General features: G+C 47.2%; 1 protein-coding gene across 4 annotated transcripts in view; it reads right to left on the bottom strand.

Moving 5' to 3' along the window:
- The window catches only part of LOC142575911 (cytochrome P450 3A41-like), a 39,306-nt gene that overhangs the window by 16,405 nt on the left and 8,577 nt on the right, over positions 1-14,324 (bottom strand). For 3 of the 4 annotated variants that reach the window (XM_075685704.1, XM_075685701.1, XM_075685703.1), the window contains one exon: positions 10,743-10,862. The exons of the other annotated variant lie outside the window; for it this stretch is intronic. In XM_075685704.1, the coding sequence (XP_075541819.1) occupies positions 10,743-10,862 (120 nt within the window). The remainder of the gene's footprint in view (positions 1-10,742; positions 10,863-14,324) is intronic. 4 annotated transcript variants of the gene reach the window in all.

Raw genomic sequence — 14,324 nt, 5'->3', positions numbered from 1 at the left:
TGGCAGGTTTGTTCTCCATTGCCGCCACCCATGAAATTATTTCAGCCTCTCTGACTTTCCACTTGACGTTCTTTGTTGCTGTGTGGCCCACCCTATAGCAGCATACTTGCTGGTAAGCTTCCTAGTTCTTTTCCTTCACTGGGAAGCAATGTTTTTCCTGTACAGATACCTCAACACTCTCCCAGCCCATTTACTTTCTTCCATATTCCTCAGTCGTTCTTCATGATCAATTTTACTGTGAGCTTCCTTCACTTCAAAACTAGTCCAGCCCATATCAAACTGCACAGCTTCATTTGTAGTCTTCCCGTGAGTTCCCAATGCGAGGCGACCGACTGACCATTGGTTCTCATCAAGTCCTGATTGTACCCCTGATTTAAACCGAACAACCGCATTTCCAAAAGTAAGTCCTGGAACCATTACAGCTTTCCACATACCTCGGAGCAGCTCGTACCTATTGTGTCCCCATAGAGCTCTGTGCTTCATTATGGCTGCATTTCTCTTCCCCTTCACTGTTATTGTTTTTTCCTGTGTTTCCATACATCTATTGCATTCGTTTATCCATATACCAAGGTATTTATATTCTGTTACCCGAGGTATTTCCTGGTCCTGTATCGCCACTGTCCGTTCAGTGCTTTCATTGAATACCATAACACCTGATTTTCTAACACTAAATTTTAAACAGAAATTGTTGCCTTCATGTCCACAGGTATTATCCAGATGTTGCAAATCACTTTGCTTGTTAGCTAGCAACACAATGTCGTCCGCATAAAATAAACCGGGAAGCTAGTGTTCTACTATTGTACCCGCCTGTTCGTATGAGAGATTAAAGCCGATATTACTTCCTTCTAGTGCCCTCTCCATCTTCACCATGTACATCATAAACAGCTTAGGGGATAAAGGGCACGCCTGCCTCAGTCCCTTGTTGATATCAACTTTCTCCTCTCTCCACATCTCTTCCCATTCAACACAAACGGTATTTTCTAGGTGGATCTCTCTAGAAAGCTGTAGACAGTCGTCACCTAAGCCTTCCCCTTCCAGGATTTCCCACAAAATATTGCGGTCTACGTTGCCATACGGCCCTGTAATATCTAAAAAGGCCACATATAACGGTCTGCTTTCTACTCTTTATATTTCAATACACTGAGTAAGAACAAATAAGTTATCATCCAAACACCTACCTGTCCTGAACCCATTCTGAAGTTCCTACATCTTCCCATCACCACCTCTAACGAGAAACTGGACGCCCTCGGTATTCATAACACCATAGACGAGCTTATTGAAGCGCAGCGTATTAGCCAATACGAACGACTCGCCAATTCCACCACGGGCAGGTACATTCTAGGCACCCTAGGCATAACCTACACCACCCAATTCGGACCAAAAGTACCCATGCCTCCAAACATACGTGCTCAACTAGTTATCCCACCCATACCTCGCAATATGCACCCTGAACACAATCCGGAGCGACGGGCAGAACGAGCTAAACAACTACAAAACCGCTACGACCAAGCCGCTGACGTAACCTACGTGGACGCAGCAGAATGCCCCAACCAAAACGCCATGGCGGTAGTCGCAGTCGTGGGTTCGCAGTACCGCCTCGCCGGGGCCGCATCAATGTTCACCACGCAACCCGAAGTAGGAGAAGAAACGGCCATCGCTTTGGCCTACGCGGCTACCAATGCACACTGCATCATTAGCGATTCAAAAACGGCCGTTCGTAACTACATAAGTGGACTGATAGCACCCCAAGCGCAGAAGATTCTCTCTGGCACTCCTCCCTCAAGGCAACGCCGCGTGCAAATCATCTGAGCCCCTGGTCACTCGGGTCTGGCTGGAAACGAAGCCGCCCACCATGCCGCCCGAGCTCTCGCACACCGGGCGCATCATCCTTCTCCTGCGTCTTCCGATCCCGAGCAGCACTCTGTTCTGCATTGCGGTCACGCGCGGGACCGAATGGTCACGTTCAGAGAAATTCTCTTGCACTACCGCAAAGAGCGGTTACGCTACCCCCCAGCACACAAAACACTGAATAAGTCTCAATCTACCACTTGGCGACTCCTTCAGACACGAACTTTTCCGAACCCCGTGCTTTACAACAGCATGTACCCCGATGCATACTCGCCACTCTGCAAAGCGTGCGAGGCCCGCGCTTACCTCGATCATATTATCTGGCGATGCCCCAAAGCCTCACCCACCAACACCTCCCGCACTAACACACGCATCATAACTACGGCCGAGCAGTGGGAGACATTGCTGCTTAGCTTGGACCCAGAGGAGCAGCTCTGGGCCGTCCGGATGGCCGAAGACGCCGCCAGAAAGCAAGCACTGGCCGCCGTCTGAGGAAGGGGGGGATTGGGGGTTAGTCTCCCGACCCCCGCCACCCCTGAACCCCATCACGGACATAATGAAGTTTTATCTCTCTCTCTCCCAAAATGCCATTATTCTCTTCCCATGCTTGCAGCTTTAATTTCATTGCCTGCATTGCTAGCCTGTATATTGCCGATGCAACGGCCAACGGTCTATACGAGTGAATCATATCTTTCTCCCCCTTATTTTTATAAGTTGAATTTATTCTACTTTGTCGCCAACTGTCTGGTATTCGTCTATATTTAGAGTTCTTTCCGCGGTTTTCACCAGAGGTTCGTTACATTTTGTTCCTAGTTAATTAATCAGCCTAACGGGAACCTCGCCTAGCCATGTGGCTGTGCGCTTAGGAATTTTCTCTTCGGCTTTCTTCAAGTTGAAATTTGTCATCACCAGCTCCTTTTCCACTTGGGGCTCTTCCATGCTCTTTTTTTTTCTTCAAGTACAACCTTGTTATTGCCTTGGAAAGATTCGGCTGTTATTTTTCGGATGTAATTGCCGCTTCTCCTTCCACTCTGTTTTCATCTTCGTCTAGAATATGTTGTTGTATTGTTGTTGAATTCCTGCCTAATAATTTTATGTAGTTCCAAAATACTCTAGGCGCGGCCTTCTTTTTCTCACGTATTTCTGACCAATCAATGTTCACTTTCACCTTTTATCTTTGCTTACACCAGTATTTCAGCCGTAGACTTTTTCTCCCAGTATATTTCCCATTTACTGGCTACTTCATTCTGCAGCAACTGCGCCTCCTTTGCCTGCCTGTGCTCTCTGGATGCTTTCTGTCGTTCGGCGATCGCTTCTCGTATCTCCCTGTTCCACCAGATTTCCGGTTTCTTTTTTCCTTTCCAACGAACATGTTCTTTCTCTTTCCGTATTAATGTCGTTATTACACTTAGAAGCTGACTATATGCCCACTCTTTACTTGGCCATTTGCAAAGTTCTTCCTCGATTCTAGTGATTACATTTGTTATCTGTTCACCGTTCAAATTTGGACTGGCGATTTTGCACTCCTTGCTCTCTTTCCCAACTACATATCCCATATTCAAAATGATACATTAATGGTCACTCCCTATGCCCCGTTACCCTTCCTCTTCAATGACCGTTTCTCTCAACTTATCGTGAATTCATTCTGTCATCAAGCAGTAATCAGTGGTTGATTGCCGGTTTCCCACTTCCCACGTGATCTGCCCTTCACACGTAGGCCTTGTATTCACGATAACGAGGTTATGTTGCTCACAAAGGCCTAGCATTGACTTGTCGTTGTTGTCGGTTAGCCATCTAAATTTTGTATGTGAGCATTCATGTCACCTAATAGGTTAAATTCAGCACCATTCCCGAAACATTTAATATGAGCACTTATGCATTCCACTAACTCCTTAGTCTTCTCAGCGCAATTATTTCCATTGCGCAAATACGTAACGCCCAGCCAATTTTTTTTGCAGCTCATTGTACCTGATAACCAAAGATGCTCTTGACATTCTGAATTTACTCTTTTCCCTTGAGCTCCCGGATGGATGAGCATTCCGACTCCCGCTCCCCTTCTTTCCGGATATTGTTCTGTTGCACCCTTCCCAAACATAATTCTCAATCACTGGCGGCTTTTCCGGGTCTCGAAGGTGCGTTTCTGTAACCACTTGCACCCCTATTTTTCTCTATTTAACTGTTCCTCAATCTCTGCCCACTTTTCCGGTCTTCTGCCACCTTGCATGTTTATGTAGCATATTGCATGGTGAGCGCTGTTTATGGCTTTCCTCCTTTTTCTGTTATCGACGGCGATGTCCTTCTGAGGTTCCCCTTAGGGTACCTTCTTCATTACTACCTGCTCTGTCCTCCTGAGCGCCCGTGGGCCCCCTAAAAAACCAACAGCGGGACCAGGAAGTCGCCAGCCTACTTCTCGTGCATGCCTGTAATTGAAGTTGATCCCGTCTCGTTTAAAACTATCACACCTTTTCACTTCCCTGTTTACTTCGACAACCTTGAAGCCTTTCTCGCGGCTCATTTTCCATATCACCTCATTAGCAGCCACTACGGCTATTTGTACGTGACTGTCACATACAGGCACCTCCGGCACCGTGCACGCCACGGTCTTCACCTGAGGGGATAGCTCGCGCAAGTCGTCCACCCCCTTTGCCAAGCGCTGGACTGGTCCTGTCTGTTTCCTGTTTAGCACGTCATTTAGCCCACCTTCTACTATGAGAACGTTGCGCACGTGGACATTTTCCGCGAGCTTTTCTTTTGCTCGCTCCATGACAGAAGCTAGTGTCCGCCCTGGAAATGTGCCTGCTGCCACTCTTTTATCGCCTTTCACCCTATCCACAATTGCTTCTTAGCACCTAGCCAGTTTTAAGTCGCCGGCGGTAATCATCATTTCACTCTCACCTACCTCTCCCTGCTTCCCTTTTTCCTTTTCCGCGTGATTTGGATTCGACAAGGGGGATTGACCCCTGCGCTCCTGCTTCTTTCCCGTGGCGGCCTCAAGGTAGGTGCCAGTGCTTTTAGCTAATCCCTTACCATGTTTCACGCATTCCACCTACTTTGCTGGCACTCCGTCTCCTGTCACGTCGGGAGACGGCGTTCTATTGTCATGGCCATTCTAGTTCACAATGGCGGTCCTGTTCAGCTTTTCCTCGGCTGCTTCAAATTCTTCTTACACTATCTTCCGTGCATCACGCTCCCTATTTAGCTCATGTTTGAGCTCTTCAACCTGTTTGACAAGCCCTTCCTGGAAAGCCTCCATTTTCTTAAGCCTAGCATCGACATCACACTGTGTGGCGATTGACTCGACTCCCTCTCCATTCTCATCCATCCCCTCATCTGCCTTGAGAGACCGCCCGCACGCTGCCCGCTTTCCCGGCTTTCCTGTCATGTATTGCACGGCTTTTAGAGCGCAGCTCTTTGGCGTCCGTTCCTGGGTTTCGCGTCGTCGTCGGCGTTGTCGTCGGCCTCGTAACCAGCTCCGCCCCCCTTTCATCCCCCCAGCGCTAGCAGCGACCGACTGATACCGCTGGATGCCGCTGACGCCGCTAGAGAGTCAAGATAACGTGACTGCATAGAACACCGTCGCCGCCATGCAGAAAGAGGAGGAAAGGGTCCCCCCCCCTGTTCTTGTGTGGCGGATAGGGTGCTCTTCAGTTGCCGACGCGCCGGTTATTTCACGTAGGCCCCGGCACGTCGACGAATACGTGACCACCTTCCCACGGCTAGACCTGGTTCTTAGCGCTGCGGAAGCGAGGGTATCATATTGTTTGTGTCGGCATCGGCGGCGTTGTCCCTGAAACCAACTCCGCAGCTGGGGTTGACTCACTATCGGCGTCAGCGGCATCAGTCAGTCGCTGCTATCTCTTCCCTCCTCCCTTTATCGTGTTGTCCGCTTGCTGCGCGCGCTTCTGCCCCCATCGTTTGCCGCTGGGTGTACACGCCGCCCCCTCCCCCCTCTTCCTGCGAGTCTCCGGTTGTCAAAGCGCCGGCTCGAACTTAATTCCTTTCTTCGCTCCTCCTCCAATGCAACCCCTGTGCGGTGGCAATCAGAGAGCCAGATCGGTGGCGGCGGATCTGTATATGTGCACCGCCCGAGCCGAAATTGCCGCTGCCGTTCGCCCTGTGCGGTGGCAATCAGAGAGCCAGATCGGTGGCGGCGGATCTGTATATGTGCACCGCCCGAGCCGAAATTGCCGCTGCCGTTCGCCACTGCGAAATTATCTGCCAGTTCTTTCTGAGCCATGAGCGAGACGACCGATGGAAGTCCTCCGTCTGCTGCTGCTGCTGCTGCTTCTAAACGAGCTGCCAGAGCAGAGGCCCAGCGCCGTCGCCGTCAGAATCCAGAGGTGCGTGCCGCCGAAGCAGAAGCTTACCTAGTGGAGTCTTTGTTAAAGGAATACGTGTGAAAAATAAAAAAAAAATTCTGTGATAGCGCATACATGTGTTGCTCGATTTCTTTGCCTCAATCTATCGAAAATACGATAATACTATAATAATGCACAGCATGTGCCTTCTAGCAAAAACCGATGCGCACAGCATCTAAATCCTTAAAATGTCGCAAAGTAATTCTCACCAATGCTTTAAAAGCAATCTATGCCGCAAAGACAGAATCTATGACACGTCTTCACACGTGTTCAACCACGCTGCCACGCTCTCACTTTCCTACCAAAACAGACACAGTAGAACCACTAATAGCTATTAGTCTTGCCACTTGCAAGCTACTATTTAAAGGCTATAAAGACTTAACGTCCCACCCGGCTGCACGTGTTGAAGCACGTGGCTCGAGAGAACGCTCCGACTATTCTGTAAAACCAAATGTACACGAAACACACCCGCGCACACGATAAGAGAGAGGCAAAAGAAGAAAACTACCCTATTATTATTTGAAGGCTAAAAAAATCTGCAAATCAAAAATAGAAGGAAGCTCAAAGCATGCACAAAAACTTATGATTTCATCGCCGCCACGGATCCCTGAAAAGCATGTCCATTCGCAGATTCGCGCAGGCGAGCGCCATCTGGTTGGTGCTGCAAGGAACCGGACGCACCGCTCTATCAATGGCAGAAACGCTAAAAAAGGTGTTTGCGTTTGAGTGTCCCTGTAACAAAGTTATGTTTTCTCGTATATTCTAATTACAATCCAACACTATCATGTCTTTAGGTTTGGTGTAAGTCGTGCTTTACTATATTTCTGAAGCATTTTACTTAGAGAAATTCAATTACTTCACTAGCGTTTCTGCGCTACACGGAGGGCCTGCGTGGTTGAATATGCATGGTTCGGAATAATATTTGGCTCGAGTGACGGTTGACGTCGGATCTTTTGCGACCTGGGGCCCCCAACGCTGTCGCGTTAAAATTCACGCAGAAACTCCTCTGGGTGTTGTTTAGGTATGCGTAAGCATTGTGCCACTTGCTCATCTCCACGCATCCGGGTGTCGTTATCAATGTTAAGAAACGTGATCCGACCAGTGTAAACCGTTAAGATGCGGTTCGGGGAGCAAGTTTAAAATTCTGCGAGTCAGAGACGCCTCCGAGGGCCCCAAGGAACGACCGGCAACAATCACGGCAAACAAACATATATTCAAACATCCAAAATTCAAGTACACGGGTACAGATCATGGGGGCAAGTGAGATCGAGGGTCCCTACACAGCATTCAGAGCGACTACCTACGCGCACTTATAGTTTGGTTGGTGTTGCATTGCTCGACGAACTGTAAAAGCTCAGGCGGCAAGCGGGCTCTCGCAGACTCAGGTTGGTCGGCTGGTTGACGGGAGTGGAATACGTGTCGATTAGAGGTCCTCTCACGCGTTGACGCTCGACCGGATTCCTCCGACAGCGGTTGGCCTACCGAACGTTGACGTCCGACCGAAGCCAACACGTCTTCCTGGCTCTTCTGAGCTCCGTCTCCCTGCCGAAGGGATTTTTTCGCCTTATCTCGGCTGCCTGAGCCACGAATTTCTCGCCGATTAGCTGAGCGCGATTTTGTGGCCCTTGGTCATTCCTAGTTCTATATTTGATTTATTATCCTGCTGTGCCACGTGAGCACGTGCAGAGAGGCGTCGTCCTTGTAGATGAGGCAGGCGCCGCGGTGTGCGTGCTTCCATGTTTTCGACGCCACTTCGTCGTCCAGGCGTCTCTTGGCACTTCCCCGCACCTTAGCAACCCTTATCGATTGTTATCAACCTTATCGGACTCGATCCGAGTCTTATCAACCCTTATCGGCGAGTATCAATGATATCGCAATTGATCCGATCCTTATCAATGCTTATCTGTCCTTATCAGCATTATTGCTGTTCAATCTAAGCACGCAGTGCTTAGATTGACCAGCAAATTCACCCTGTACAAAGAAATTTGGATAAAATGAATGAATGAGTATGGTTAAATAACTGACTAAATAAAGAACAAAAATAAACAAAAAAATCTGACATGGTCCCACCCTTATGAACTGTTATCGGTACTTGCTAACCTTATCAGGATCACTCAGAGCATTGTAAGTCTTTATCGCTCTTGAGTACCTTGTCCATCCGCGTCGAAACATTATCAACCGTGAGCAGACATATATAACCCCTCATCACCCTTTATCATCCTTATCAACTCATTGACTGCTTATCTGTCTGTGCTGCCAGACTTGAAGAGCATGAGCTCTCAGAGACCTGTGGCATTTCAGTCTGTGAAGGGGCGCTTCAACGGAAGGCGCATTCCGCGGTCACCGAAATGTATCGGGGATGTGGCATGTTTGCCATTCAATTTCCACAAAATCAGAGTTTTCCTGATGTCTGCAATGCTCCAATTCGGCTCTACATGTGGTGCTAGATGCGGATTTTATTCGACCATCACCAAATCTTTCAACAAAGCCTTCATAAGAACTGTTCTCCTTCGACATTTGTTTTGTACCGCCGGTACAACACATTCTTATGGTTCAGGTATATTCACCTTCCCCAGGCGTGGGTGTTAAGCCCTTTTTTTTCTTTATTGCAATATGTAAGAAAACATCCGTCAGCCTGCGTAAGGCCAGTTGCGTTTACCTATGCACTTTCAATTGTTTAAGCGCATCCGATATTTGAAGCATTTCCTCTTCAGCGCCTTGGTGTTTAAGCACATCTCTCAGTTTCGTCACTTTCCCAACTAAATGAGCATTTAACCAATAGTGCTTGGGGTCGGCATTTCGGAAAACAATACGTGGCCTCCATATGCTATAAAGACTGAGAAGCATAAATAAATCATAAGATACGCTGTTTTCCTGAACAGGGAGAAATCGTATGCCGTGATCGTCTATCGGAAAATCATTCCGCAGTGTCCTCTGGAGGACATCCCGATGGAAGACAGAGTCCCAAAGCCAACGAAAACGTGCTGGTCTATCTCTGGTTTCCTGCGCGAAATACAATTAACCCAGTGTGTAAGACACTCGGCTTCTGAAGGAGGGGTCGTGGGTTCGATGTTCACCCCTACCAACGTTTTACGCATAAGCGTAGGTGGCCTGCCTGTGAAATCGGCGACATTATGTTTTGAATCGGCGAAGGAAGGCGCATGGAGGTGGAGAAGAGAATCGCCGCGTTCGCGCCCTTTCCGTTTGTTCTTCGACGCCGCGGTGCCCGCTGTGCACGAATGCAGTGTCTCCTCCTTGCATGTGTAGCAATATGCGCTTTCTTTCCTTTCAAATTTATGAGTGTGAAACGATTATATGTCCCATGAGGCAGAAAATCTGGCGTGATCATGCGATGGTGCCATAAATGGGTGACGGCGCAATGACTAAAACACGTAAAAAAATGCTCGGATTCACGTCAAAGATTCTCAAGGAGGTAGCTGTAAAGAAAGTGAACTAGTACTTTGAAAAGAAAATTTGGCTTATTTCGGTCTGGGTGGGAATCGAGCCCGCTTCCCCGACGACACGGCGGCTCCACAGTTCTGGGTGACTAAACGGGGGATGAGTGCGTGCGTTATTGCACACGTCACGTCGCAGCCATCTGGCTGACTAAAGGTGTGGCCTAGTGCGTGCGTCATTGGGCACGTGACGGTGCAGCCACTGGGGAGGAGATGGCGCCATGTCTTGAGCGCACAAAATGAGCACGTTCATGACGTTTGGAGGTCCACAAGTGCTATAGTGCTTTCGCATTCCCACACGTCAGTGTCTTAGGTGTCTCTTCCGATTTTTTTTATGTTGTGCATTAATTTCTTTACAGCGATTCGTCTTACGTGACGGACAGACGGACGGATGGATAGTATTCCTTGTTGGATAGACTTAGAAAGGTTTCCGCATTTAATAGAAGCTACAAATAACCCTCGGGAGAGGGCGCTTTCCCTTCGGCTTGCACCAGGTTCATCAAGCATATGTGAAGCTACAATTAACATAACATCAAGTTATACACATGATGCGGCCTAAATATTGAAGGTATGAATGAATCAATCAAGGTGGACATCGTCAAAGTTTAATGGAACTTCTACTAACCGCAGCTGTGAGAAATACGCTCTAGCTCTTATTCCAATGTGGCGTGTTTTGTTTTGTTCAAACAAAACAAAAGATATTTTTCAATTTAAACTCAATTTTTTATGGTTAAAAGCTATGTTCATAACTGCATGTTGTATCAAATTGGGACACGCGAGATCTTCCGCTCATAAATGTTCCACCAAGCGTTTCCTTATCAAAGTTAGTATGGTTTATGGATAACTGGCCTAAACAAAGACTTGTCTATTTTTTTAAACGACAGTAAATATTCATGCAGTAAGGGGTTGAATGAGTTTGACCAAGGACTTCATTCCGCATTTCAGTTATACCAGAAGTCTTCACAAACTTCTGTCTAAACCTAACAAGTACAATGTCATGCCAGCGGCTACAACTTCGAGCAACAAAAATCGGTTGCATTCGAAATTTCGTCATAGTAAAAGCAACCCATCTCCACCATACCGTTTTCAGCCGACTAGTTGTGATTGCCGGTGTGAAAATGTTCCGCGCTTTCTTCCACTCTTCTCCCGACAGGTTGAGGATTGACTTTCGCCATACGTCGCTGCCTGTCCGTTGAGCTTCCTTCAGTGAGCATGAGCAAATAAATAGCATGCATATAGCGAGGTCAGTTGGCACGTCACCGATTTTACGGAAATTTTCACAAAATGGAGCCAACTCTCTTTGCATGACAGAATAGCAGTTGACTGCGAATATGGGTTGGACAGACAGACAGACAGACAGACAGACAGACAGACAGACAGACAGACAGACAGACAGACAGACAGACAGACAGACAGACAGACAGACAGACAGACAGACAGACAGACAGACAGACAGACAGACAGACAGACAGACAGACAGACAGACAGACAGACAGACAGACAGACAGACAGACAGACAGACAGACAGACAGACAGACAGACAGACAGACAGACAGACAGACAGACAGACAGACAGACAGACAGACAGACAGACAGACAGACAGACAGACAGACAGACAGACAGACAGACAGACAGACAGACAGACAGACAGACAGACAGACAGACAGACAGACAGACAGACAGACAGACAGACAGACAGACAGACAGACAGACAGACAGACAGACAGACAGACAGACAGACAGACAGACAGACAGACAGACAGACAGACAGACAGACAGACAGACAGACAGACAGACAGACAGACAGACAGACAGACAGACAGACAGACAGACAGACAGACAGACAGACAGACAGACAGACAGACAGACAGACAGACAGACAGACAGACAGACAGACAGACAGACAGACAGACAGACAGACAGACAGACAGACAGACAGACAGACAGACAGACAGACAGACAGACAGACAGACAGACAGACAGACAGACAGACAGACAGACAGACAGACAGACAGACAGACAGACAGACAGACAGACAGACAGACAGACAGACAGACAGACAGACAGACAGACAGACAGACAGACAGACAGACAGACAGACAGACAGACAGACAGACAGACAGACAGACAGACAGACAGACAGACAGACAGACAGACAGACAGACAGACAGACAGACAGACAGACAGACAGACAGACAGACAGACAGACAGACAGACAGACAGACAGACAGACAGACAGACAGACAGACAGACAGACAGACAGACAGACAGACAGACAGACAGACAGACAGACAGACAGACAGACAGACAGACAGACAGACAGACAGACAGACAGACAGACAGACAGACAGACAGACAGACAGACAGACAGACAGACAGACAGACAGACAGACAGACAGACAGACAGACAGACAGACAGAGACGGACGGACGGACGGACGGACGGACGGACGGACAGCTAAGAGCATATAAACACCCGCAGATAATGCCTACCATAGCAGTTGAGCCAACGCCCTACAGTTCGCTAGGGTAGCATGGGAGGAAAAGGTTGCACGTATTGAAGAGTGGAAGGTCTCAATACTAGAGGAGGGCAAATACTTGAAGTTTTGAACAGCAAACTTACATTGACTTGTGTACTTGTTTCCACCTTCTACAGTGACCGCCTTTTTACCCGCTAACAGCTTAATGTTATCGCTCAACGCAAGACGTGCCTGCGTGATTTAGAACTTACTCGAATGTTATCGTTTATTCTATATTTTGTCTATGTTCTCGACCTTGTGTAACCAGATTATATGCGCGACGTGAATAGTGTTGTACTTTCTGGAGGGCATGCGAGCACCAGCGACGACGCTGGAATCTTCAACGAGTCATGAATAAAAGCTGAAGTGCTCGATCCACAGATCAGTTTTCGACGATCGATGAGTATGCTCGCCACTATCATTGTACTGATGGTTACTCGTTTTGATTGGCACAGGTTCGCCCAGTAAGCAGCTAGTTTTGAGACTTGTATTGTGCCACTATATTTCATGATTATGTTGCTCTTAGTGTTACAATGACGAACGTAAGGGAGAGGACGCAGACGTACCTAGCGCAACTGATACAGAAGCCCGATGTACTCGAAATAACATTTAGTAAAGCAATGGACGGGGCTAGTTGGTGGACGTTCATGATTATATTGCGCTTACTGTTACACTGACGAACGTGAGGGACACGACGCAGATGTACGTAGCGCAACTGATATAGAATCTCGATGTACTCGAAATAACATTTAGTAAAGCAATGAACAGGGCTAGTTGGGGGACGTTCATGATTATATTGCGCTTAGTGTTAGACTGACGAACTCGAGGGACAGGACGGGGACGTACGTAGCGCAAGTAGCGCCACTATGGTTGCTCACCGTCACTACCGCGTAACGATATTACACTCTAAATATTCGCATCGGTATTCAAAAATGAGCTATTCGATATTTTCGAAAACCACGACTAACCAAATATTTCTCGGAAATCAATTGTGAAAGTCTAGTTACTGTTCTCCGTCTACTAAATAAAGTATCGCAAATTATCAGAAGTGAAACAACGACAACAGTTTTCGAAGCAGTGCAGAAACAAAATAGGCATAATGCAGGCTTTGTTTGTGCTTTCGCGGCTGAAGTCTACGTGACAATCAGCGAATTCTCGCTTTTAGTGGGACGTTTAGTGTTTATGGCATTTCACTCATGTATCAGTTTTATCTTCCACACTATAACCAGTGATTCTTTCCTGGTAATGGGTGCTGTTACATCAGTCTACGGCACACGGGTCCTTCAGCAGCTTTTTATTTTATTTTTTTGTCGCAGCTACTGATCTTTTTTTTTTTTCGGCAATCATTTCTTTAGCGTTTTTGGAAAGCTAGCCATACAGCTTTGAATTATTCTGAGAACCTTGCTTACAGCCGGGCTCTAAAGATATTGAGAGGCTATTACTTCAGTTTCCTTTTCATATTTTATTTGATAGCCTTGCGTTTAAAACTGATCCTGATTGTCCTTAATAGTTATGTCTTTTTTCATCAATCAGTACAAGCGTGGTACCCAATCATATGGAAAGAAATATTTCTGTTGTGAATGTGAGCTTCTGAATTTGACTTTTCGATATTCGATTTCATATTCAGTACTAATTACTATTAGTATTCCATTCGCTCTTGAAAAGGTTGGTATTCGCCCAGCTTTACTTAAAACAAGCCCAGCCGAGCTGCGTACCTCACTCACTTTCCGCATGAACAAGATGACTTGCGGTATTCAAGAAGTCTGCAGGCAAGGACGGAGAGTCCTCAGGAACTTTCTTCGGGCGACTAAGACCGTTTAACATGATACAGATTTAGGCGAGTTAAAACGGGGTTACCTGCCATATCGTGAGCGATAAAGCAAATGCATGTGGAAAATTTGGATTTCAGTAAGGTAGATAACGAAGCCAGGTGATAACTTAAGCATAGTTAACTCATGGAATTGCAAAAAGATCGACAGTCAGAACATAGTACGGTGCACTGTCGAGGGAACGAACGTCGTCGAATGTTTATCTTATTATTCGGTTGTAAAACATATATGCTATAAACAGAGAAAGCGAAGTAAACAAAAAAGTACGAGGCTGGTGACTGCTACCGAAAGGGCCCCAACGTCTGCCTACTCTTT

This window comes from Dermacentor variabilis, chromosome 3, assembly GCF_050947875.1.
Source record: "Dermacentor variabilis isolate Ectoservices chromosome 3, ASM5094787v1, whole genome shotgun sequence".
Taxonomy (NCBI): domain Eukaryota; kingdom Metazoa; phylum Arthropoda; class Arachnida; order Ixodida; family Ixodidae; genus Dermacentor; species Dermacentor variabilis.
This window is presented reverse-complemented; position numbering and strand designations above follow the sequence as displayed.